General features: G+C 38.6%; 1 protein-coding gene across 3 annotated transcripts in view; it reads left to right on the top strand.

Annotated features, from left to right (window-relative positions):
- Nucleotides 1-25,803, top strand: part of LOC127634775 (MAM and LDL-receptor class A domain-containing protein 1-like) — a 40,384-nt gene extending 14,581 nt beyond the window's left edge. For all 3 annotated transcript variants that reach the window (XM_052114561.1, XM_052114639.1, XM_052114483.1), the window contains exons 18-33: nt 7,376-7,661; nt 8,905-9,135; nt 9,488-9,645; nt 11,065-11,242; nt 13,017-13,145; nt 14,020-14,172; nt 15,259-15,416; nt 15,802-16,003; nt 16,090-16,368; nt 16,649-16,774; nt 19,996-20,062; nt 21,887-21,981; nt 22,246-22,339; nt 22,429-22,489; nt 23,202-23,285; nt 23,608-25,803. In XM_052114561.1, the coding sequence (XP_051970521.1) occupies nt 7,376-7,661; nt 8,905-9,135; nt 9,488-9,645; nt 11,065-11,242; nt 13,017-13,145; nt 14,020-14,172; nt 15,259-15,416; nt 15,802-16,003; nt 16,090-16,368; nt 16,649-16,774; nt 19,996-20,062; nt 21,887-21,981; nt 22,246-22,339; nt 22,429-22,489; nt 23,202-23,285; nt 23,608-23,682 (2,376 nt within the window). In that variant the 3' untranslated portion in view covers nt 23,683-25,803. The remainder of the gene's footprint in view (nt 1-7,375; nt 7,662-8,904; nt 9,136-9,487; nt 9,646-11,064; nt 11,243-13,016; nt 13,146-14,019; nt 14,173-15,258; nt 15,417-15,801; nt 16,004-16,089; nt 16,369-16,648; nt 16,775-19,995; nt 20,063-21,886; nt 21,982-22,245; nt 22,340-22,428; nt 22,490-23,201; nt 23,286-23,607) is intronic.
- The last annotated feature ends 1,011 nt before the right edge of the window (nt 25,804-26,814 follow it).

The raw sequence follows: 26,814 nt of genomic DNA, 5'->3' as shown, positions 1-26,814 counted from the left end.
GAAGTGCATGGCTGCGCTGACTGTGACAGAGAGACATCTGTGGCTAACGCTAGCCGACATGGGAGAAGCAGAGCGCTCTACGTTCCTCAACGCACCGCTCTCTCCATCCGGTCTCTTCGGCTCCGCGGTGAGTGGTATCATTGACCGGTTTTCAGAGGTCCAAAAAGCCACACAAGCCATGAATCTCTTTCTGCCTCGTCGGCTTAGCTCCTCTGCAGGCCGCCCACGTGAGCCTCCTGCACGAGCCTCTTCACAGCGCCCAGCTCAACAAAGCCAGACTTCTCAGCATCGACAGGGCGGCCGCCCTCGATCGCGCTCAGACAGCCACCGCAGACCGCCGCCCCCCCGCGGGCCTCGGACTAGAATTGCGCTGAAACCTGAACAACCAAAGTCCTCCTAGCTTTGTTGACAAAACGACAGATCAGTCCCGCTGCGGCCGGACCACCGGACCAAAGCTTCGCCCCCTGTCAGTCCCCTACCTTCAGGCTACTACAGTGGTAGATTCAGCAGCCAACAAGCCGGTGTTAACGCCCGCTTGCCTGCGCTCAAATGCCGTTTTCACGGCGACCCAAATAAATCTGGTAAAGAGCAAGCATGCCATATGTGTAGAAAATGTGCCCACAACCCAGTGTTCACCTCTACACACAAGCATTACACATCCCGTGTCCATACCAGAGAGCAAACATGTCTTATGTGTATAAAATGTGCCCACAATCCAGTGTTCACCCCTACACACAAGCATTACACATCCCGTGGCCCTATCACGGCACACTCACATAAAGTGGTTACGAACCGCTTGAGTGTTAGGGTTAATAAACGCACCCACGAATCCGTGCGCGCGTCCATTCTCTGGCCGCTCTGTCACACGACCAGCCTTATGTGTAGAAAATGTGCCCACAATCCAGTGTTCACCTCTACACACAAGCATTACACGTTCCGTGTCCCCATCAGAGCACACTCAAAAGCGAGTTACTGAACCACTCGAGTGTTAGAGTCAATAAATGCGCTCACGAATACGTCGCGCGCTCCATTCTCTGCCCGCTCTGTCACACGGCCAGCAAACACTTCTCTGTATGTAAGTCCCGTGCCCGTGACTATGCTTGCGTATCACTTAACAGACGTGACTCTTTCCCCATTCACCTCAATCGGAAGTCACTCACAGAACAGCCTGTCCATGCTGTCTGCGAGCAGTCCAGCATAAGCACAGTAAGCGCCACACATTCTGTTCAGCGGCTGTGTGCGGCAATCAGAGCGATTTGGCCACTCACCCTCTAAAATTACGCTTCAAAGCGTGGGAAGATATTCCAGGGATATCCGAATGGGTGTTAAGCACAATAAAACAGGGCTATTTGCTACAGTTCGATCGCCGTCCTCCTCGCTTCAGAGCGCGGCTCGAAACTACTGTGAACACGGAAGCAGCGTGCATGCTTCGTTCAGAAATAGCAAACCTTCTGTGCAAAAGGGCCATAGAGAGAGTGCCGCCTCCCTGAGCGAGTCGGGGTTTTACAGCCGTTATTTTCTTGTCCCCAAGAAAGACGGCGGCCTCAGACCAATATTAGATCTCTGGGTTTTGAACAAAGCGCTAGCAAAAGACCATTCAAAATGCTTACAACCAGCAAACTCCTCGCGCATGATGCGCCAGGGGACTGGTTTATTTCTCTCGATCTGAAAGATGCATACTTTCAGATTCAGATAAATCCCGTCACAGGCCATTCTTGAGATTCGCCTCGACGGCCAGGTTTATCAATACACCGTCCTTCCGTTCGGCCTGTCCTTAGCACCCGTACTTTCACGAAGTGCATGGACGTGGCGCTCGCACCCCTGCGGAGTCAGGGTTTGCGAATTCTGAACTATTTGGACGATTGGCTGATTTTGGCACAATCACATACGGAGCTTCTGTCTCACAGGACAGTTCTCCTCAGTCATCTGAACAGTTTGGGCCTTGCAGTCAATTGGACCAAGAGCTCACTACAGCCCAGTCAGACAATTTCCTTCCTTGGAATAAAACTAGACTCAGTGGCAATGACGGCTCGCTTATCTACACAGCGTGCGCGCCGTGTGCAGCGACTAGCCGCGTCATTTCAGATGAACAGCCTCACACCTCTGAAGAAGTTTCAGAGAGTGCTAGGCTACATGGCCTCAGCCGCAGCAGTACTTCAACTGGGTTTACTGCGCATGCGCCCGCTTCAGCATTGGCTAAACACCCGCGCGTCTCGCCGGGCTTGGGCCACAGGCCGCCAGCCAATCAGAGTGACTCAGACCTGTATTTCAGTGGCTGAGTGGTATCAGCAGGGAGTGATGATGGGAGCTGTATCTCGCCGAAAAGTAATCTCGACAGACGCGTCCAACACGGGTTGGGGCGCGGTCTGCGAGGGCTCTCCGGTTTTTGGCCTATGGTCAGTTCAGGAAAAGCTCCTTCACATAAATTGTCTGGAAATGATAGCTGTCGAGTACGCGCTCGTGCGCTTCCTCCTGATCATTCAGGGTCACCACGTCCTGGTCCGCTCGGACAACAGGTCTGTGGTATCCTATCTAAACCGTCAGGGTGGTGTCAGATCCAGGAACCTCTTCCGCACGTGCCAGGCCACCTGAACGACGGCGCAGACAGACTGTCCAGAGACAATATTCCCCCAGGGGAATGGTCCCTGCATGCTCAAACAGTCCAGACGTTATGGCGCATATTTGGCAGAGCAGAGATAGACCTCTTTGCGTCAGAAGAGAACTCTCACTGCCCAATATTTTTCTCGAAAAGCGAGGATGCGCTGGCCCAGGACTGGCCCAACTGCCTGCTTTACGCCTTCCCTCCTGTCTCGCTATTGCCACAGGTAATGCAGAGGATCAGGGAAACGCGCCACTCGGTGCTCCTCATAGCCCGCGCTGGGAGAATCAAACATGGTTCCCGGAGCTTACGCAGCTGTCACTGACAGCGCCGTGGCCCATCCCAGTGAGAGCAGATCTCCTCTCACAAGCTCGCGGAACGATCTGGCATCCCCACCCAGAGCGCTGGGCGCTACACGCGTGGGTGATCAACGACTACCCATCGCTTTGCCAGAAGGAGTAATAAACACCATCATACACGCTAGAGCCCCTCCACGAGAAGACTCTATGCGTCAAAATGGTCTGTGTTTCAAAATGGTGCACCGACAGAGACCTGGACCCACGGACATGTGGGGTGTCGCCGCTGCTCGTGTTTTTACAAGAGCTGCTGGATAAGGGCAGATCCCCATCCACGCTCAAAGTGTGCGTGGCGGCCGTCGCGGCGTTCAGCTGAACCCCTGCACGGCCAGTCACGGGGTAAAACGAGCTGGTCATCCGCTTCCTCAGGGGAGCTAGAAGGATGAACCCTCCGCGCCCCCATCGGTTCCTATCTGGGACCTTTCTATAGTTCTCGAGCTATGAAAGCCCCCTTTCGAACCGCTTCAATCCGTGGATGTGAAACACCTCTCACTTAAAACCGTTTTTCTAACTGCCCTATCATCAGTTAAACGGGTGGGAGACCTTCACGCGCTATCTGTCAGCGCTGCATGTCTTGAGTTTGGACCAAGTGACTCCAAGGTCATTTTAAAGCCTAGACACGGCTACGTCCCCAAGGTGGTCGGTACTCCTTTCAAAGCACAGATCATTTCCTTGTCGGCGCTACCAGCATCTGATAGCGAACGCGATGCCAATCTCCTTTGCCCAGTCAGAGCACTGAGATTGTATACTGCGCGATCCGCATCTTTCAGAAGCTCCGAGCAGCTTTTCGTTTCGTTCGGAGGGTGCACCAAAGGTCTCGCCGCCTCGAAACAGACACTGTCCAGATGGATAGTGGACGCTATTGCTGCCGCGTACGCATCAAAAGACCTACCATGCCCGCTAGGCATTAAGGCTCACTCCACTAGAGGCATGGCCTCCTCGTGGGCATGGTCCAGCGGGATTTCCATTCACGACATATGTGTGGCAGCGGGCTGGGCATCCCCCTCCACCTTTGTCAGATTTTACAATCTGGAAGTACCCGCTCTGCAGGCTAAACTGCTAGCGGTTTAATACGCTACAGCTCCCCTGGTGAGCTGCATTAATGGGACACAGTCCACACAGACCGGCACCGCCGCTCTGTCTATGTGCTTATGTACTACACACACACTGGCCCGCACTCTTGCCGGCCAAATATTAATTCCCCACTCACAAGGGCTCCCCGGGTCCCCCTTAATTCCCTGGGGCTCATGCAGTGGATGCTTGGCGCGACGGCCTTGACAAAGGGTCCCGTGAGCGTAAGCTAGCTTACGCAATACGAGAGAACCTCTCGTAAGAGAACGAATCGGTTACTAACGTAACCTCGGTTCTCTCTAGATGAGGGAACGAGTATTGCGTAACTGGCCGTGCTTTCGCGCCACGGCGATTTTTCGCTTCATTCAATGAAAACCAGGGTTCCAGCCTACGAACTACGCTTATATGCACTCTAGTCACGCCCTTTTTGGCGGGCTTTGATGCAGTGAGCGCGCAGACGCCTCTCATTGGATGCGAGTTCGCCCAAGCTCGTCTATAGGCTGCAGCAGTTGCCGCAGAGCAACCAATGAGCTCGCTAGCTAGCCCGCTCAAGGTCTGCAGCTGCCGCACTGCGTTGACAATGGATACAAAATTAAGGATAATTTTTTGGCTTCAATATCTCAGAAAAGATTAATCTTTCCCGTAGCGTAAGCTAGCTTACGCAATACTCGTTCCCTCATCTAGAGAGAACCGAGGTTACGTTAGTAACCGATTCGTTTTCTATTTTCAAAAAGAGGTCTTTAAGATCGATGGTGCTGATGTCCCCAAAAATGTCTGGTAATCGGTTGCAGAAGTTTACAATTGGTTGTTTTTAATTTTCAAAAAAGAAAAAAGAAGAGATTATTTTAAGGTTTTTGAAGTCTTTTTAAAATGGACTGCACTCAATCCCAGTGAATGACTTAGAATAAGGAGTAATAATTTCTTCAACAGCAGCCAGGGAGGTTGTGCTACAGGAATGTTCTGAAACAACCATTTTAAAAAGGCATGGACTAAGAAATAGCTTTAGAATCAGTTTTTCTTGGAATTCTTTTTTCTTGAAAGTCTTGGACTGTGTGTAGTGAAATATTGCATAATTTCCCATGAATAGAATTCTTTGAAAGAGGAGGGAGGTGGAACACAGTCTGTTCATAAGAACTTTCTATAAATGTTAAAAAAGGATTTAGATATGGAGATTGTGAAGACTTTGGAATGTGCTTGAATGTATCCTGGTGTTCATGAATGTTTCTTTAGTACTGTGAATTGGGCCATCATTCTGCAATGTGCAAACATCATAAGAGAAGAGGGTTTGGATCAGTTGAACCCACTGTAGTAATATAAAATGGGCTCATATTCCATTATATATCCATGTGGAGAAATCACCACATGCAATGAAGGCAAAAAGATGGTTGCCAATTTGATAGCAGATTACAGATCCCTCATCTTTAACAGGCAACAGGCATTGTGGGTTGAAGGCATCCCTTGGATTTCCTCAAATGTAAACCTGTTCATCTGTAGAAAGCTGTGGCAAAGGTGACTTCTCAGACCATTAATGGCTGCCACACCTCTGCGGTGCCTTCAGTTGTCCAGCTACAGGTCGTCAGCTGGGAGTAACCTATCACAGACGTATCGCGCCATTAATCCCAGAACATCTCCTGGTGAGGAACGTCTCCCTGCCACCCCCCGCAGCTGGACACTGGATCCTCTCGACTGACTCTCGTTCTTGCTCTCCCATCAAGACTACAAGATTAAATTGTAGTAATATAATAATTTGTTGTACCATCATGGCATTTAGCAACTATCTATTTAAACTGACTATGTAAACTGACATATCAACATGCTAAGAAAAAAAAACTCTTTAATAATACACAGAACTAATAAACCTCTTTGCTGCTTTTTGTGATATTGTGACATTAGTCTCACAAAGCTTTAGGATTGACAACCAGTTCCTCCCCAGTCCAGAAAGACCATTTATTGAAACCAGTCTGGAAAAATTTATAATTCTGTGCTTTCAAAGCTTAATGACGTCATTCAGATGAATGTATTTGAACATAGAATCTGGAGCTTTTTCCTGTTGGTTCTTTTGTTTAAAATAATTAGCCTATGCTTTATTTATTTAGGTACTGTATACATGTCATTGAAATTAAAATTATCCAGCAACATCTCATCTCTGTCATGTCCCTGCAGTGAATTTCAAAGATCTCCTAATCTAGAATCATCTGCCATTCCATTTAACTGAATAAAAGCTTGCCACTACAAAGTCTTCATACTTATGCTTCCCTATAGTTTAGTACAACCACTACTAAGAACAGTAGCATGGAGGCTTTACTGCCCTGGACAATACTGACCCATTACATTAAATAGTCTGTTCAATTTTGCAATAAGTAATAATTTGCATATTTTCACAGTGAGGATGTTACATCATTTTTAAATCCTTTGCATTGTTAGATTAATAGCCTTGACTGAATATAATAGGAGGAAATGAATGTCAGGATGTGTCTCTGTCACGACTAAGCACGTAATTCATTGAGCCAGATGATAGCACTCAATCATTCTGAACACACACACACACACACACACACACACACATACACACACACACACACATTGAGAATCTATGTGTGAGAGAGAGGAGATATAGGCTATACAGCACCATCTTAAGCGTGCATCAGTTTGTGTATGATGTGCGAAAACAATTAGATTTCTAGAACTCCTGCAACTCGACAGACTGTCTGAGCATGTATGAGAGAAAACGAGCCAATGGAGACTTGTTTTCCCATTTTACTTTCATTTTGCTTCCTTCAAAATATCAGAGTTATTTAGCTGGTTTTAAGGTTTTGTATCATGTGCTTTAATGGGCCAAAACATCAGATTTATTTGTGTGTGTGTGTTTGTGTGTTTTTGTGCACAAGTTGATGCATGAAAGAATCAAATGTCTAATCTGTCTAAAGGCCAGACCCTTTTACTAAAATGGCAGTCAGAAAACAGAAACAGAAAGAGAATAAACAACAGCAGACACCATAAGTTAAATTAATCGATAAAGAGGAATCAAGTTCTTGCAAGACTTTCTGCCTTATACTAAATAACTTTGGCTAGAGAGACACCACAGTGAAAGGCTCTCTTACCAAGTTCCCAAGTTGAAAGTGCTAGACTGGTACAGACATTGATTGAATAGAAGTGCACCTTGTATTTAAGTTGAAATTGGTCTGAATGTGAATAACACCATGTCAATATCAATTATGGTAAATGATTGAAAGCATGCAACTTTTTCAACAGTGGCTGTATGATACAGTTTAAAGCACTGTAGTAAAAATCATACATTTAAATAAGTAGTACAATCTAAAAATGGTCTTGTCTTTGTCTGCTTTCCAAGATGGTGTTTTACCTCCACATGTCTGGTGATGGCATTGGCACTCTGAACGTCTATATGATTACAAACTCCAACCACTCACTCTTTCTTAACCTCACTGGTAATCAAGGCAACTACTGGAGCAGACAGGAACTGCCCCTCTCCTCTTCTGAAAACTTCCGTATTATGTTTGAAGGCAAGGTGGGCATCAATCCTCGAGTTTACATCTGCCTTGATGACATCACCTTCTCAGCAGGCTGTATTCTTAGCACGAGCTTTAAAACAGACTTCAGTCCTTTGTTACATCCAGGTACACTTTCCACTAATTATTCTTTTCCTCAAACACACATGCTGTGGTAGCAATGTAAGGGTAACTGTGGAACAATGCTACTATATAATGGTGCTCCACAAATTGCATAATCAATCTGTAGATAGCTTGGCTATCGACACTGAACATTCTTTTGAACTTTTGACATCAAGGGCAATCAGGGCAGGGATCAGGCTGGAAAAAAAGCTCTTAAGAAAAATTCAGTTATGATTTTTTATTACTCCTCTAAACAAAACAAATTTGCAGCTCCTGGTCTTGCTTACTGACAAAACATATCAGGAGCACTATAGAACACATACTGTGCAAAAGCCATAACAAATAGAACAAAATAACAAATAAATAACAAAAAATAAAATCTATATAAATTGTTAAAATAAAAAATGTCTATATTATAGATTATTGTGCTTGTTAGGGCTGGGTGATATGCAAGAAATATGTTCAGGATATTTTAATTAAAATGTTTTTTATTAAGAATGAATTTAAGTAAAATTAATTCCATATAAATCATAAACATTTTAATTAAAAAAAAACCTGCCCAACTGCGTAGGGTGTGTAATAATTTTGCTTTATTAATTATACATTCAAATTTAAATTAATTTATTGAAACACGACAAACTAAATCGAAAGATATTTCTAAATTCAAATTGCACTTCAAATGAAATGAAAAAAGCAATTAAAATAACAAAGAGGTTAAAAATTAATTAACCTTCTCTTATTTGCCATCATACAAGAATCCATCTACGACAACAGATGGAAAATTACTTATACAAATTAAGATCCAAAGAAATGATCAATGTAAACATAATAAAAATGAAAATGGAAAAATAATGCCTTATTTGCAGCATTCTCAAAGGCGACACTATTCTTGCAAACTGTTTTCAGTCAACTGAATTAGAGAAGAAAGAATGAGAACCATTTACAAGCACTTGTTCCACGAGACATGCTCCAGCGAATTAGACATGCGTATCGACACGATTTAGTCGAACATCATCTGTCAATGACCATCAATACTGGAATCTGAATATATGTCAGATATTGTTTATATCCAATTACACTGTCCTTTTGCCCAGCGCTTGTGCTTATAGTATACATCAATATTGGTACATTAATGAATCATTATTGTCACATTAAAATGGCTATTTTCTATTTCTTGGAAAATTATAAGGAAATATTTATGCCTTGAAATGTTTGTCTGTGTGTGTTATCACATTCTCATGTCCAGCAGGTTCTCTACAGTGTAACAATGGCAATTTCTACAAACCAAAACAGACATGTGACTTTACCGACAACTGTGGAGATGGAACTGATGAAGTGGATTGTGGCACGTCCTGCACGTTTGAACATGGCTGTTGTGGTTGGAAAAGCAGCCTGGCAGACACCTTTAGTTGGGCCCTTGGAGTTGGCTCTGCTCATATGATCAGACCTCCTCACGACCACACACTTGAGAATGAAAGCGGTAAGACTTCTATACATCGAGAGGCATATTGTACTGTATATTGTGCTATGCCACTGTAGTTGCAAGATGCTTTTTGTGGAAGTTGTGAGCTTTGGATTAATTGCATATGTTTCCATAATCAAGGTTATTAGCAACAACCATTCTATTGACAACAGAACTACATGAGACAGAGCTTTGTGTTTGCAAAGAGGGCTGCTTTTCATGATCCCATTAAGGCAATATGGAAAAAGAAAATCCTTGAGCTCTAGCAGAGATCTGTCTGTTTTCCATAATCACCTTATTTGGCAGTCCTATCAATTTCAATCATTGTCTTCAAATATCTACTTTTAAAGATCTCTCTTTCTTTTCACAGGCCACTTTGTATATATGGCAGCCACTCCTATTGGTTTGAAAGGCGATAAAGCTCACATGAGAAGTTCTTTGTGGAAGGAATCTAGTGCCACATGTAAACTCGCCTTCTGGTACTATATTTCAGAAAAAGCCACAGGAGTCATCCGACTCTTCCTAAAGGTTAGTAACTAAAGCAGAATATGCTTCTAAAGTGAAGCAAACAGAGGGCCAAGAAATGTATCATTTCTATCAGAGGCATTGTGTGGAGGTCTTTGTATATTTCTTTTTGGAAAATGTTTTAACAAGTGGTGGTGGTGTAGCGGGCTGAAGCACATAACTGTTAATCAGAAGGTTGCTGGTTCGATCCCCATGGCATCGTGATTTAAATGACTTACTGTCATGACATTTACATTTATGCATTTGGCAGACAAAGCGACTTAGAGTGCACTTATTACAGGGACAATACCCCCAGAGCAACCTGGAGTTAACTGCCTTGCTCAAGGGTGTCCTAGAGGGAGCTAAGTACTTTTTAATGCATTTGTGATTACATGCTATTTTACATAAAATGTTGGGCCCACTGATGGTATATTGCTCCAGGCCCCAAATATCAATGCTTCTGGCATTGTTATGGGCCCTTTGGGCCCCTGGAATCATTCCCACCTTTCACCCCCATAGCTAGAGTATGGCCAATATAAACTAAGAAGTGAATAGAGACAACAACAATTTCCATAGAAAGCACTTTCTGAGCACTAAATGTATGAAATAATAGAATTTACATAGACATGTGTATTTAAAACCATCAAAAATGTTTGCATTAAAAAATGAACTATTGCATTAGCATGTTTCTTAGCATGACAAATGTCTCGGTTACTGTCGTAACCTCCGTTCCCTGATGGAGTGACACTAGGGGTTGGTCTTTGGAGCCCCAAACACCTCAGATCTTTGAGAAAAGTCCAATAAGTATTGGCGAGTGGAATTTGCATGCCTCAAAAGACTTCAAAAGTTGCTCTTGGAAATAAAGAATGTGACTGAGGACAAGGGCTGTCAAGCTCCAAATATACAAAAAAGAGCAACATAAATGTTTCATAAAAGGGCTCTAAATGATTTGTGCACTATATTGCAAGACTTCTGAAGTCATACGTTTGCTTTGTATGACGAACAAACTGAAATTCACATCTGTTCCTCACACAAATATTGTCTGATTTCAATTTATTTTGTTAAAAACTTTCTCGCTTAGATTTGAGAGCAATGATTATGTATAATGTTTTTACACAGCAAACATAAAACATGCCTTCACAGTGGTTTGTTTTACCCAGATAAAATTGATGGGTTGTTTTACACACAAGTGTGACAGAGAATAGTACTTTCTAGATTTATCAGGTTGGCTCTAAAGCTAGCATATTTTAAATCAGCTTTCATGTTTTCAGACAGATGAAAACATGTGTGTGAAAACATAAGGTATGTTTGGTGCTCAACCCTAATCCTATATGGTGAAATTGTCTTTGTTTCTAACAGTTAAAGGTAACAAAGCAGCAAATTGAACTGAATCATACTTTTTAGCTGTAACTACTTTGCCTTGTCTTCATGTGTGACAAACAGACAGAAAATGAGCTGAGGGAGGTATGGACAGAGCAGAAGATGCATGGGGAATGGAGAAAAGCAGAGGTACCTCTGAGGAAACTCAGGAACTTTATTCTAATATTTGAAGTGGTTCGAACACGAGATGTGAGTGGAGGAGCTGCCCTTGATGACCTGGAATTCATTGACTGTGCACCACGTAAGTCTTTCACATGAACATACTATAACATCCACCCCTTACAAAAATGTACTGCAGTATTACCATGGTAAAGCGATGGACTTTATTTTAACTTTTTTAGTTGTAAAACGTTATGCTTAAATTGCCTAAAATGTACAGTGTGTTACTGTGGTGTGTCTGTCAAAGTTTGAGTGAATTTGGTTAATCAATTCTCTGTTTTTCCTTTATTATTTTTTACAATGAGTGTTTTTGACTTTGTACTGTATATCTGAAAGCTGAGAATTGACATCTGTAAAGCTGTGTTGATGTAAGCTTGAGAAAGTGTTTTATGGACTCATGCAAACAAAAAGTACAAGCAGCAGGAGGAGAGTTAGACTGGTTTGTGCCCAGGGGGAAGAAACAGTTCCTTCCGTTCTCAAGTTCTCTTCTCCACATTTATTTATTTCCATGAGTCTCTTTTTTTCTTAACATTCACGCATAAGCATGACCAGCAGGACTCTAAGGGTTGTCCTCAGCATTGCCTAATGGAAAGCATTATCCCCCTTTTAATTGGATAAGGATTGATTTCCTAATTCTGACGTCCTAATTCTGAAGTCATCAGGGGACAACATGAAAGACAGAATAAGTTCCTCTTTCAGATTTGTGGCTTGACATCGAAAACGTCTAGGTTACGGATGTAACCTCCGTTTCCTGATGGAGGGAACGAGACGTTGTGTCAGAGAAGCGACACTAAGGGTCTCTCTTGAGCACTGAATATGCCTCTGATCTATGAAAAAAGGGGGCGGGGTATGCAAATACTGGCTGCCAACTTCTCATTGGCCTTTTTTCATAGATCAGAGGTATATTCGGTGCTCAAGAGAGACCCCTAGTGTCGCATCTCCGACACAACGTCGAAGAGAGCGACAGACGGGGAACATCAACTTCAATGTATATATACTGAAACTTTTAATCATGGCAATTATACTCAAGTTTGGGTATCTTTAAGTGAGATTAAGTGTGTATAGCCTGTTTCCAGGCTTATTGGTGCATTTAGTTTATCGTCAATGACCAAAGCAAAAATAATAATCATCTTTTAAACAAATACAACAATTTGTTTTATAATTTACCATTCCTGCCTTTATCATGCTATTTTTTTTATATTAAACTGTAAGTTTAAACCCAAGCTGTTTTGCTGAGGATTGGACTGAAACAATTCATTAAATGCCTTTGCTGTTTTGAGATTTTAAATGTACAGCAAGATTCACAAGACCCATAAATAATTAATCTTTTAGACTAACTGTTAGACTAAACTGCACCTCTCATTCATAGCATTTTTACTCGCGTGTCTGATAGACTGTAACTTGGATTAATGGTATAAATAAACTTGCTGCATGAAAGCTTTAAGAGGAAATTAGTAGTGAAATTATTTAACTTTACACTTTAATATGCAAGCTAATATTTGTGGGAGCACAAGCTATATTTATTTGTCTTTATCACACCTTGGCTACAGTGTAAGCATATCCTGCTTTAGAATAAGCTCATGTAACTATGGATGGAGAATGTTGTATTGCTATTTTAAGAATTTTGAATGGTGTCTTGTACATTTCTCATTCAAAAGTCTTAGAAACTTCTCATTTCAAAATCTTTTTATTAGATGGCCTTTCATGTTTCAAGTTTGGAGGGATTCAATATTGAACCTTAAGTATTTGTATTGAGTTTGAATGAGTTCTAATACTAATTTCAATACTGTTAATACTGCCCCAAAATTATCAGTACTGACTGAAAGATTAAAAATATGTCTTTCCAAATATTTCAGGAGCAGTGCATCCTGGGTCATGCCCCGCTGTCACAGATTTTGTCTGTAAAAATGGAGACTGTATTGAGTACCATTTGGAGTGTGATGGTAAAGCTGATTGTGCGGATGAGTCTGATGAATTGGACTGCAGTAAGTACAACTGCACTAATCTTGAAATCTGGCATGAAAGGAAAAATGTACTCAAAAATTAATATTATCTCATAATTATTCACCCTATACAAGCTATCCCAGATGTGTTTGACTTTCTTTCATCTGCTGAACATAAATTAGGATTTTAGCAGTATATTTCATCTCTGTAGGTCCATACAACGCAAATTAATGTGTGCCAAATGTTTGAAATGCCAAAATCCATATAACTGCAACAAAAATGTACACCAGACAACTTCAGCATTTAAATAAATATGATAGGTGTGGGTGAGAAACAGGTAAATATTTAAGTCCTTTTTGTACTATACATTCTTCTCCCTGTTCAGTCATTCTCCACTTTACATTCATTTTTCCATTCTTCTTCTTCTGTTTTTGGTGATTCACAGTCTTAATGTATATTGCCCCCTACTGGGAGAGAGGAGAATATATGATTAAAACAAAATGACTTAAATATTGATCTGTTTCTCACCTACACCAATCATATAGTGTCTGAACAAATGGATTTAACCACTGGAGTCATATGGATTCATTTTATGCTCCATTTATATGGATTTTGGAGCTTGAAAGACCTGCAGAGCTGAAATATTCTTTTAAATATCTTAATTTTTGTTCTGCAGAAGAAAGTTATACACATTTGGTATGCCAGGAGGGTGAATAAGTCATGAGAGAATTTTCATTTTTGGGTGAACTATCCCTTTAAGACATATAAACTACAAAGTGAGAAACCTGTGTTGTTTGTTATTGTGTCTCTATTTGAATTGATTCAAACTGAGTTTCCGGTTGTTTTACTTTTAGTTTTTTTGTGAAAATGTCCTCTTCTAAGGAGCTAACATCTTGGATCTTTTTTGTCCATTAGCATTTGTTCCAGGAGCTTGTAATTTTGATAAGCCTGATGGTTTTTGGGAGGAGACCTGTCAGCTGTCTCAGGATCCTCACGATGACTTTGACTGGGACGTAGGCTATGGCAGTATGTGTAATGGGACTGGACCATCATCTGACCACAGCCCCAGTTAGTAATCCTTAAATTTCCACTTAATCATTGTATAAAAAGAATCTATTGCAATTAAACATTAGACATCATCACAGAAGGGTGTGACCACATTGAAAGCTTTAAATGTAGATTCCCTCATAATGGAAATTTGACAGTCTCTATAATATATCTCTTTAGGGTCTACTTAATATACAGTAAATGTCTGTACACCAAATAGCAATTTGTTTTTGTTGAAGTTTCATGATGAAATTTCCATAAAAATATAGTCATCTGAATCATGTAAAGAATAATTTATTTCATTAAAATCAAAAAGTTGGAGATCAGTAAAGTCTATTTTACCAAAAGAGCTTACTATATCGGCAAGATTTCGGTCTGGCACTATGTCATGACCCCCGTAAACTTCCAATTTCTACTGAAAGATCAGTGTCACTCAGTGAAAGTGTCAAGTGTACATTATTTTAATTGCAAAAATAGATCTGCCCTCTAAAAGATGATTTTCTGCCCTCTAAAAGATATTGATTTTTTTTTTCATGCCATTTGTTCTTCATAGCGAGTATCTCTTAACAAGGATCAGATTGGTGGAATAGTCATGCAGCGAAATCTAATAAATAACTTTTTATGTTTTTGTGTCTATTATGATCTCCATTTTGACCAGGCAAGATAAAGAGGAATAGTTTATCAAATTTGTAGGGCTGTTAATATGGAGTCTATAAAGTGTCTATAATCAAAGGTTCATTACTTCAGCATTTTGGATATTATAATTAAGAGTACAAAAATACTTTTTGAATTTGACAACAACCTAACTACCCAAGCTGTAATAAACCACTGTCAGCAACAGACTTTCAGGTGAGAGACACACAATTGAATTTTCTCTACAAACAATCCCAATAAATCACTTATTAATTCTAAAAATAGTTTGATAAAATGTTATTTATATTGTGTAACCTGTGACAATTGTTGACATCAGAAAAAATATAGTATGTGTTTTGGTCACATTCATGTACTGTATAGTGCAGTTATATTTAGCGGACACTACTTTAGTAATGCGGCCTACATATATATAATATTTTGTGTTGTGAAGATGACATTTGTTTACCCTCTAAGATGAAGATGGGGGGTACCTGTATGTGAACTCCAGTGCCCAGAGAGAAGGGGACATTGCCAGATTAATAAGCCAGCAGGAGTTTCCTGCTAGCATTGGTGTATGTCATATGCGTTTCTGGTTCCACATGTACGGCTCATATCAAATGGGTGTGCTGAAGGTGAGACAAAAAGGCAAATGTATGCTTTTACACAAAATGTAATTCTGAAAAACACAAACAATATACTTCTCACAGGTTGTAAGCATGCGGCAGTATTTTACTTGCTAGATAAGCATCATTAATGCATGAGCACTGCAGACTGCTATCATTCATGAAGTTAATTTCTAAATTGGTCCCTTTCATTGTAAAGTGTCTTGAATGTTCAAGTGTTATGATTGGTAAGACTAGTCATGAAAAATATAAGCTTTAAAGTTTTGGTCAAGAGCTTGTCAACTGTGCAGGAGTTATAAGAGCAATGAAACACAATGCACTGCTTTATATTAAAAAGTATTAGTTTTAAAACCTGCGTGAACACTGAGTTATTGTAGTACTATATACATTCCAGGTGCATACAGTGGGGCGCAGTGGAACACCCCTGTTAGTATGGGCAACTTGTGGAAACCATGGAGACAGCTGGCATTATGCTAATGTGATCTTATCAAATGTATCACCCTTTCGAGTGAGCATTCAAGCAGAAGTGGGAGCAGACCAGTGGACAGACATTGCTGTGGATGACATCTCATTCACTAGAGAATGTCTTGTAGGAGGTGTGGAACTGGGTCTCTTCTCTCTCTCCTCTCCTCTCTTGTCCTCTCCTCTTCTCGTTTACCATTTCATTTCTGTATTTGTTCAGCTCCAGTGACCCCCATCCCACAAACATGCCACATGGAACACTTCCAGTGTTTGTATCAGTTTGAGTGTATACCACTGAGTTGGCGTTGTGATGGTGAGGTGGACTGCCTTGACCACTCAGATGAGGAGATGTGTGCCAGTGTGGTTCCTGGAACTTTGCCTCCTCAAAGAGGGTGTGAGACAGGAGAATACAGCTGCAAGAACAGCATCTGTATTCCAGCACTGCTGCGCTGTGATTCAGTTCTTGACTGCCCCAATGGAGAAGATGAATATGGATGCTGTAAGACCCCAGCATTTCCATAGAGAACACATATTTATAAAATATGTTTAAAATACACATCTATGATCATATAGTACAGTACATACAAATAGCTGTATAAAACAAAGTACATTTTTAAATAATACTGACAGTAGCATAGGTAAAATGCAAGTACATTCACACATGAACATATGTATTCAAACTTACTAAATTACAAATACATGTACAGTACATGAAATACACATATAACACAGTACCATGTCTATGCACACTCTTTTTCTCTCTTTCTCTCTCCCTGTAGCTATTAAGCAATGCAATAATGGGGAATTAGTGTGTGAGGCGACTGCAGACTGTATAGCGTATCAGAGTCGATGTGACTACATTGTTGACTGCTCCCCATTTAATTCTGATGAATCCAGCTGCCATGGTAATAAAACACATTTGTTCCGCTTACACTATTTAAAGGGGTGATAGCATAGTATTTTTTTCCTGAGCTCCAATTATTATAAAAAAATGTATTGCACCAAAAAAATGAATTAATGAAATTTAATGAGCATTTTCTGTGCTCTCTATGACCCTAGAATTAAAGGAATAATTCTATATACAAGCTCAATACAATAATTTCAATACAAGATCAATTGACAGCAATTGTGGCATAATGTTGATTACCACAAAAACAAAAAACAAAAATAATGTTCAAAAATTGGCCCCATTCACATCCATTTTAAGTGCCTCACTTGAACTCAGATTTTAAGAAAAGGGTTAGTGGCAAGTCAAAATAATGTTTTATTATTGTAAACATTATGCCACAAATGCTGTCGATTGAACTTAACTTGTATTGAACCTGGAATATATCTTTAAAAAGGCCATTTTGTTTGCTGCTGTGCCTTTAAGGCTTTGTAAACAGCCTCTTCACATGTGAAATGAGTAAAAGCACTTAGCTGATTTATTTAAGAGAATCAGGGTTACTGCAGGTTTGCAAATGCAGGTCCACCTCTTTGCAAAGCCTGTGTTACATTGTAATAGACAAAACAACCCTTTGCTGAAATGTGCCACTCAAACTCAACTGATTTCAGAAGGATATGCAGAGCAGCAGGTGCTGCAAACAAAGGACCAGCACAAGGTGTCCCACATTTTACTCTTATCATTAGGTTGTAAAGATGTGTGCACTCGAGTTAGTGACTCAGACTTCACTTCAGACAACCTGAAATGACTTCAGACTTTACACATCAAAAATGACACTTGAACATTACCAGTCTTGTAAACACTGACACTATTAAGGTCATAAAGGAAGAACATGTTTTATTTTACTATGAATGTGCTGAATTAAAAACGGTTTATGCATTTTTTTTCATTTGGTAAATAAAAGTGTGGTGAAAGTTGCTTTGTTTGTGAATTTTTGCACATTTGTATTGAGTGCATTTTGGTGTAGTGCAGTGAGACGAGAACAACAGAGGCACCTGGATTGTCATGACAACAGCAAAACAAAGTGCAGTGAGGTCCGAGCTCCATTTGCGGTGATTTGCGCTGATCCCATTTGCTTTTTAGTCCATGCTTTGGTTTGCTTATAACGTTCACTGTGCTGCATACTCTTTTATTTACACATCTGCATAATTCTAAATAGGAAGTTCATGTAAAATGCGATCACAGCACTTTTATAAGCCAAGGTCTTGCTTTAGTCTAATGAAATAAAAGTTCAAGGCCAAGGATTTCACAGCCTTGCAATGCCACATGGAAGTGCTGGAATCAAAATAGAAATGTAAAATTATTGTATAACAAGATTCTAATATACAAAATATTTTTATCGTTAATATTAATAATAGTTATTATAATAATAGTTATAATAATACCGATGTAATAAAGTAATATGAATAATATCAGGCCTACATAAAATAATACTTCCTGTACTTGATACTAGTGATAGTATCCCAGATTTTTCAGTATTTACTTTTTACTTTATAATGTACTCTTGTAAATAGGATTTCGTGTAGAATATATAAAAAATAATTTAATAAAATATGAAATGCTGGGTGACTTGAGGCTCAAAACAGACATCGAAAAGACTCGAGACTGGACTAAAGACTTCACACTTGACTCAGAATTTAAAAAAATTAGTTGAACATCTCTGTTAGTTCTTTTGGTGTTAGTATTTTTCCTACTTTTACAATCTTCATATTTTTTACTGTGATTGAACTTGCTAAGTTTCTGAATACAGAATAGGTGTCATTAAAGTATACATGACATCTCTTATGTAATAAGACTTTTATGTATATTTTGAATCTGACAGAAAGACCTTTTTGACTGGGAAGGAAGTTTTTAGTTTTTAAGTTAAAGGATGTTTTCATTTTTACAGTTTGCTCTTTCTCAAAAAATCAAGGACAATTTTATTACTGACCCCTTTATTTGTGTGTCTCCATTTCTGATTAATTGGTTTCTAATTTACCAATTTAACTTGCATTTGAAATTGCTGAACATTCAAATAAAAAATATTAAATTTGGCAAAAAACTAAACAAAAAACAAACTATCAGTGGAGCAAACCATTTGAAATTTCTTAAAGATGATGTGTGTAATTCTGCACCATTAAAGGGTTAGTTCACCCAAAAATTTAAACTATCCCATAAGTTACTCACAATTAAGCCATCCTAGTTGTATAAGACTTTCTTCTTTCAGCCAAACACAATCGGAGTTATATTAAAAAATATCCTGGCTCTTCCAAGCTTTATAATGGGAGTGAATGGTACCTTAGATTTTGAAGCCCAAAAAAGCACATCCATTTATCAAAAAAGTAATCCATTTTCAGATGGATTTTCCATTCAGATGGAAGCTTGTTTTCAGACAAGCTTCCTGCACACTGTCTTGCATCAGTCAGACAAAAAGATAGTCCCACCCCAAACTCACACTATAGTCAATGTTGCTATGTAATTTTCTGATAGTGCCACAGAGATGCAATTGGTAAATCAACCTATTAATTGCTTACTTATAGTTGACTTTGAATTCAGTTGGGATAAATAAAGTACAGAATGTTAACATACATATTTATACACTAGGTTTTCAGTAAAATACCTGCGCATGCCATGTCTCATATTGTTCTGTGGATAAAATGTATTCTGGTCCAGTGATTCTGTGACTTCTGAGAATGTGAGAGAGGAAGGGGAGAGAGGGACAGACAAAGTTACAAGATCAGTACAACTCTAACAAAACGTATTGTCTGACTTAATTCCATTAATGAAAGGTAATATTGTGTGTGGTAAATTTATGAACAACATAAAGCACATCACATTATAGTGAATTTTAGATGTTCACTAATGTAGTCCTTCTCACTTAGTGGACAGGGACTACTCTATCGCTGCAATCAACTGTTTAAAGGAACTGAGCCTCTGGAGCACCATGAAGGTTAAGTGTCTTGGTCAAGGACACATCATTAATGGCAGCTTACTGTAACTCTTCTTATGAGTTTTTCTCCTCTTACTTCTAACTGAGTTGGAACCTGAACCCTTTGGCTGCAAGCCCAGAACCACAATGCAGCCACCACTAGATCTGGGATAAATAATACTGTGAAATGAAATCCATTTGATCATTCATTAAAATTATTATTATTTTCTAATAAGTCACTGTTTTATAATGTAATCATTCTAATGTTTTTGCAGAGTGTCCATTTGAATACTGTCTCAATGAAGGAAAATGTGTAGTAAAGGAAAATGGGCCAGTATGCAAGTAAGTTCCTCAAGCATAAAGGCACACACAAATACGTACAAACATGTAGTACATGAAATACACACATACAACAGAAGTGGATCCCAAAAGATTCAAATACTCTCTCAGGATTGTCCCCATGCAAAATGAAAAGTGTATCCATCTTCATGACAGAACTTAAAAGGATAGTTCACCCAAAACATTTTCTTTTTCACCCTCATGTTGTTCCAAACTCATAGAACTTCCATTTTTCTCTGAAACACCAGTGGAACTGTTCATTTCAGACATCATTCACATACGTTGTATATAAAAAAGATACATTTTGCCTGACATATCTTTTTTTATTTTATGGAAGAAAAGTAAATAACCACTGAATTTTCATTTTTGGGTGAACTATTCCTTTAAATTAATAATTTTCTGGGTTCAGTTCAAGTTCATCTCAATCGACAGCATTCATAGAAAAATTTAGATTTCCACAGAAATACATTTTGGCTCGTCACTCATTTGTTTCAAAAACACAGTGGTAAGAGTAAGGCACTTACAATGGATGTGAATGAGGCGAGTATATAAACATAAAAAAATAGACACTGTTTAGTATAGCCACAAGATTAACCATATCTGTTAAATTAAATATTACAACTTTGGTATCATTTTGACGTAACGCCAGTAAATCCTGTAATGTGATAAACCCTGATTTTATCACACTAAAATCCTGTTATAATGTATGATGTCTTGTGGCATATAAAGTCTTGTGACAACTTTTAAAATAATGTGTATTGTAACATTTATGGACTGGCCCCAGATTTGAAAAAATATACTAGGTATGACTCAGTTCTATTTTTGTGGTAACTGACATTATGCCACATATGCTGTTGATTAAGCTTAACTTGTATTGAACCAGGAACAATCCTTTAAAAATGTATCTTAGTATTCAAGTATAGTATAGTAAGTATAGCAAGTATAGTTTTCATGCCTGTTACCATGTTTTTGGATGCAACACATATGTATTTTAGCAGGTACTGCAAATCCATGCAAGCTACAGGTTTGTTGTTGTTGTTGTTGTGTGTTTTTGTTTTTTGTTGGGTTGCAGAAAGTATTAACTAAATATCTAAATGATAATGTTTCCAAAATGGCTTTAGTATGTCTTATCCTTTTCCAAGTGACAATTCCCTACCTTCACTTGTCAGTCAAGGCTAGGCAGGTGACAAGATCTTGTTGGAGATCTGTGCATTGAATTATTTATGCTCTCTTACAATGTCAGTTGAATATCACATAGAAATGTGAGAGAGTTACAGAAAGATCTCTGGTTCGCAGTTTAAACATGCACTTTTTAACTGACTGCCAAGCATGGCTTTGTAATGTGTTTCTTGTGCCAAGAAACACAATCTTTCTCCCATTTTATCACCCCCCAGATGTCCTCTCTTTCTTCTTGTCCCTTTTTGTGAAGGATGGATGTCATTACAGATTAATTATGAGAATTACTTTAGTCTCCTGTTCACAGAGACTAGTGTATATGTATGCATGTAGTTAACTTAAGAGTAGCGTACAGACATTCTTTATAATAATATAAATATCTTCCCCGTAGGCAGAACAGGCTGAGAGAGAGATTGAAAGAAAGGAAAGGACAAAGAGAAAATGTGTGTCTTTTTCTCATTACAGGAGCCAAGGGAAGGCTTTTGCATATATTAAGCACATCTGGATGTCTCCAAGCAAACTTTTTATGCAATTATTTATATATTTCTCTTTTATTTAGATTTAATTGAGGAGCCAGCATCCCCTATGAACTATTTCTGTCATTCAAATTCTATGTGTGTTTGTGCAATAATGAATTTTTTCCCTCTCTAGTTGTCCATCACTTTGGACTGGAAATCGTTGCCATATCAGAGAAAAGCTATTGACTCCCACAACACCTGTGATACCAGATAGTAAACATGATTCAGGTAATTGCATGGGTGTGAGTCGTGATTGTGGTTATTTGAATATATCGGCTACGGCCTATTTTTATAAATACTGTATATACTTGTAGCTATATACATGCAGATAAAAACAATATGTGCATATATATATATATATATATATATATATATATATATATATGTACTGTATATATACATATGTGTGTGTGTGTGTGTGTGTGTGTGTGTGTGTGTGTGTGTGTGTGTGTGTGTGTGTGTTTGCACTGTATGTGTTTGTATACTCCACAGCTTTCAGCATTGGTTTAAGTGTTGCAATGATCCTGTTGGTCATTGCAACTGTAGTCATTTTGGTCTTTGTATTACAAAGAAGATATTTAATTAGGTAAGTTCATTCACTTTCAGGCAATCTCTTTACTATACAAGAATGTGTCTGATATGTGGGTGTTCACTGCATTGTTCTTGATTGAGCAGAGACTCCAGTCTTATTGAGAATGAAGAGTTGGACAACTCTGCCTTTGACCTGCAGAAAGAGGTCAGTCACATATCTCTCAATAATAAGTGTCATCATGATCAAGTAGGTTGATTTGAAGGCTCTCATTCTGAGAAGGCTCACATTATATGATGATGTGTCTGATTATGAATAGAGACCTTTTGTTTTCCCTGACATGTTTTATATGTTCCATGTATCTCTCCACCACACTCCCCAGGCTCTGTCTCGTTTCTTCCACTCCATTTCTTCTTTCCAATTACTGCCGTTTTTCCACTTGGGAGCGAAGAGTGTTATTTAGTAATTTGAACCGCTCTGTAGGTGTGAGAGTGAGCTCTGTCAAACTGCTGATAGGAAATATTGACCTGCAAGCTTAGGTTTATGTGTGTGTTGTAGTTATGTGGTAATTTGCAGTCTTCTATGCTGTGAGAGGAACTTTTCAGTGAAGCCTGGCATATTTTAATGGCTGACTGAGATTTCTCCACATTTCACTCTGTTACACATACTCTGAATCAGCATTTTCAGAAATGGAATGCAGAAAAAGACTCAATTAATAAAATTCACAATAGTTTGTATATGTGGATGTTGTTATGACAGTACATTAACTTGATTTGAATTTAATAAATTAATGAATGTGCTTTGCTTGCAATCTGACTGTGAAGGGGCCTCGAGCTTTGGAAGGGTGCTTTATATAAATAAAATGTATGTTATTTCTGGCCAACCTTGAATTCATTAAACATGGTAATTCTCTTTTCAGCTGCCCTCTCTTGCTGTTAGGCCCAGATGGTCTGTACACCCTCAGCTAATCATCAGCGTCTACCCATGGAGAGAAGAAGCAAAGGTATAAAACTCAACTTTTCCACTCTACAAACACTTTTCCAGGCTGATAATTGTAATGAAATCTGGGGCCTTCTGTATAGCTCTGCACCCAATTTTGACTGAAATGATTGAGGCTAGGATCAGAAGCCCTACTTAACTAACATTTTTATCTTTTCTACTTAAGTTATACATAAAAATAAGGTAACAAAAAACAGAAGGTAACCAGCATTGGCAAATCATCTTGGAAAATGTTTTCATTGCACACTGAATAAATGGATTTTAAGTATACTCAGTGCATTTCAAATGTTAATCTGTGCCTTCCTTTGCTTGTGTGTGACATTTAGGTCTCCTTCTTAGAGGAAGACAAACTCTCTTTCTCCAACCCACACTACAGGTGTTCAAGGAGTTCTGAAGCCTGAACAAAACACAGATGCACAAACATACACACTCAACTTAATTCCAGTAGATCTACATTACACTCCACTTTATTTGAGCCCCCTCAACAACATGGCTGCACTTGTTTAGAGCCAAACAATTCATTTCTGTAAAACTCATGGGAGAAAAAAGTTCAATTTAAGCAAAACAAAGCTATTAAACTTTTATCAGTCATATAAAAATGTTTCTTGTAAGAATTCTTGGCAGCTAACAAATTATATATGCTTTTATAAGCCTCTACTCTTAGGCACTGAGACAAAATGTAAAAATGCAATACACAGAAGTTGGAATAACAAAAAAAAAAAAATAGAAAAGTGCAAAAATCTGTGTTACAGTGAGGCACTTACAATGGAAGTGAATAGAGACAAGTTTTGGAGGGTTTAAAGGCAGAAATGTGAAGTTTATAATTTTACAAAAGCACTTACCATACATACATTTTTCTGTTAAAACTCATGTATTATTTGAGATGTAAAGTTTTTGAAATCGTAATTTTTACGATCGTTTTATGGTTTTAGGGTTTACAGTGCTATGTTGTCATGGCAACAAAGTTGTAAAATGTTATATAACGTTACACAGAAACAGTTAGTAATTGATTTTATCACACTAAAATAATGTTAACACATATTGTTTCTGTCTATACTTTTAAAATAGTGAGTATTTTAACATTTATAGATTGGCCCCAATCACTTCCATTGGAAGTTCCTCCCTGTAACCTGGATTTGTGCTTTTTTAAATAAAGGAGGGACAAGTTTACTTAATATTTAGGTGTAATCAACATTATGCCACAAATGCTGTTGATTGAACTTAACTTGTATTGAATCCAGAACATTAATTTAACAGGAGAGGATTTGCTGATACATGCCTGTGTGAAGTTTAGTCAGTTAGTACACAACCCTGATTATGAATGTTCATGTTCAATCAAAAGAAAAATGTGTTCTTCTGCAGAACATAAAAGGTGGAATTTTGAAGGTATCCCATCTGCTGATTTCAGTTGAGTAACTCGCTTTAAAGCTTAAAGACCCAAACATGTTATTAAAGTAGTCAACATGACTCTTTCCCATTGTTTTTCACTTCTATACATTTTCTTGCACTGTTTTTTTTCCCCTTCTTTTTCTTTTAGACATTTAAGAATATTTAATTATGAAACAGTGGCTTTCAGAAAGTAAAGGGGAAATCTTATGATTTAATTACAATAATATTTAAGAAGATCACAACATACCATTAAATCAGGAAGGATTGCCAAAAGCAATATGGGCTCAGGGTGCCATTAAAAAATGATTTGCTTTCAAAGTCTACTCTCCTTCCCATTCCCTGTGGTTTAGAAAATTGTATTTTTATTACTTTAAATGTGGGTTCAATCACAACTTGGCCTTCTGTTTGATTCAAACAGACCACATTGTGACAGATGATAAATACAATTTAAAACTATTATGGTATCTAAACATGAAAAAAGACAAATTATGTAGTTAACTATAAGATGCAGTGTTTTGATTGCAGAAGCGCTGTCAGCGTTAATAAGTGCGCCTGGATACCTTTTGGATGTTTAGGCTTGGAGGGCTGCAGAATATGTAAGGAATATTCTTGGTTCAATTCAAGTTAAGCTCAATCAACAGCATTTGATGGATAATGTTGATTACCAAAAATATTTGGACTCATCCCTCATTTTCTTAAAAAAAAGAAATATAAAATCTAGGTTAAAGTGAGGCACTTACAATGAAAGTAGATGGGAGACATTTTTGGAGGGTTTAAAAGCAGAAATTTGAAGCTTATAATTGTATAAAAGCACTTACATTAAGGACGGTATGTGATTTTTTCAGACTAAAATCATGTTTACACACATATCCTTTATGCCTTGTGGCTTTAATTTTTTAAAAAGTTAGTATTTTAACATTCAAAATTTGGTCCCCATTCACTTCTATTGTAAGTGCTTCACTGGAACCCAGATTTGTGCTTATTTTGCCACATATGCCACACATGCTATAGATTGAGCTTAATTTAACCCAGAATTTTCCTTTAAAGCATTTTAACATCATACAGAGGATACCAGAACACACTGCAACTGAAGATGGAAATCTAAAATAATGTGTTGATTGATTCAATAAAATGGTCTGATCTGATTCTGTGTGCTTTGTTTCTGGTTCTTTTCACCTGAAGCCAAAAAGGTTGTTGCTAAATAAGTTAAGTTTTGATTATTTAACATAGCACAAAAATCAAGTACAAAGCGTGAAATTAAATATATTGGTTTGAAAAGAGTGAAAATGTACATTATTTTGGTCAATTATTAAGGTGAAATGTGGTCTTGCTCAGAATGTCACAGTTTTGCACTTAATGTGACATTGCAACTGGACAGAGAATTTGTGTGTGTGTTTGCATGTTCTGGTATTCCCTACATTGTGGGGACCAAATGTCCCCACAAGGATAGTAAAACCTGAAATTGTTGACGTTGCGGGGACAAACAGTCTGTCCCCATGAGGAAAACAGCTTGTAAATCATAATTATGTTTTTTGAAAATGTAAAAATGCTAAAAACATTTGTGAGGTTTAGGGATAGGGTTGGGGGATAAAATATAAAGTTTGCACAGTATAAAAACCATTATGTCTATGGAAAGTCCTCATAAAACATGAAAACCAAACGTGTGTGTGTGTGTGTGTGTGTGTGTGTGTTCACAGTTCTTCAAAATGCATCTGCATGCTACATTTCAGGGCTTTCAGTAAACCTAGAATATTTTTTCTGTTCAATTCCATTCTGCCTCCTATTGTACTTGGTTACTGCAAATGGTTGGATCGTTTCTATTTGTCTTGTCTGTTATTGTTTTGCACAAAGTTGCCAAAGAAACGTTTTGTTTTCCAAACTTGGAACACTCCTATCATAATATGTATGTAGCAAGCTGGTGATGTTTCTATTATAAATGGTGTATAAGGCATGAATTTGATTTGTATACAACAACCTTCGCCAGTTTTAAGTGTTGGGATCACTGAGGTGACAAAACTAGTAGAAAAAGGCAAAACAGCATTCATCAAGCATACAAACACAAACAGATTTGCACAGAGGTCCCCACATTATGAAGTCATAAATGCAGTTCATATTTGAATCTCAGTTGGATAATAATGTGCATG

Source organism: Xyrauchen texanus, chromosome 1, assembly GCF_025860055.1.
Source record: "Xyrauchen texanus isolate HMW12.3.18 chromosome 1, RBS_HiC_50CHRs, whole genome shotgun sequence".
Classification (NCBI taxonomy): domain Eukaryota; kingdom Metazoa; phylum Chordata; class Actinopteri; order Cypriniformes; family Catostomidae; genus Xyrauchen; species Xyrauchen texanus.
The sequence above is the reverse complement of the archived record's forward strand: the minus strand, read 5'-3'. Positions and strand labels throughout refer to the sequence as shown.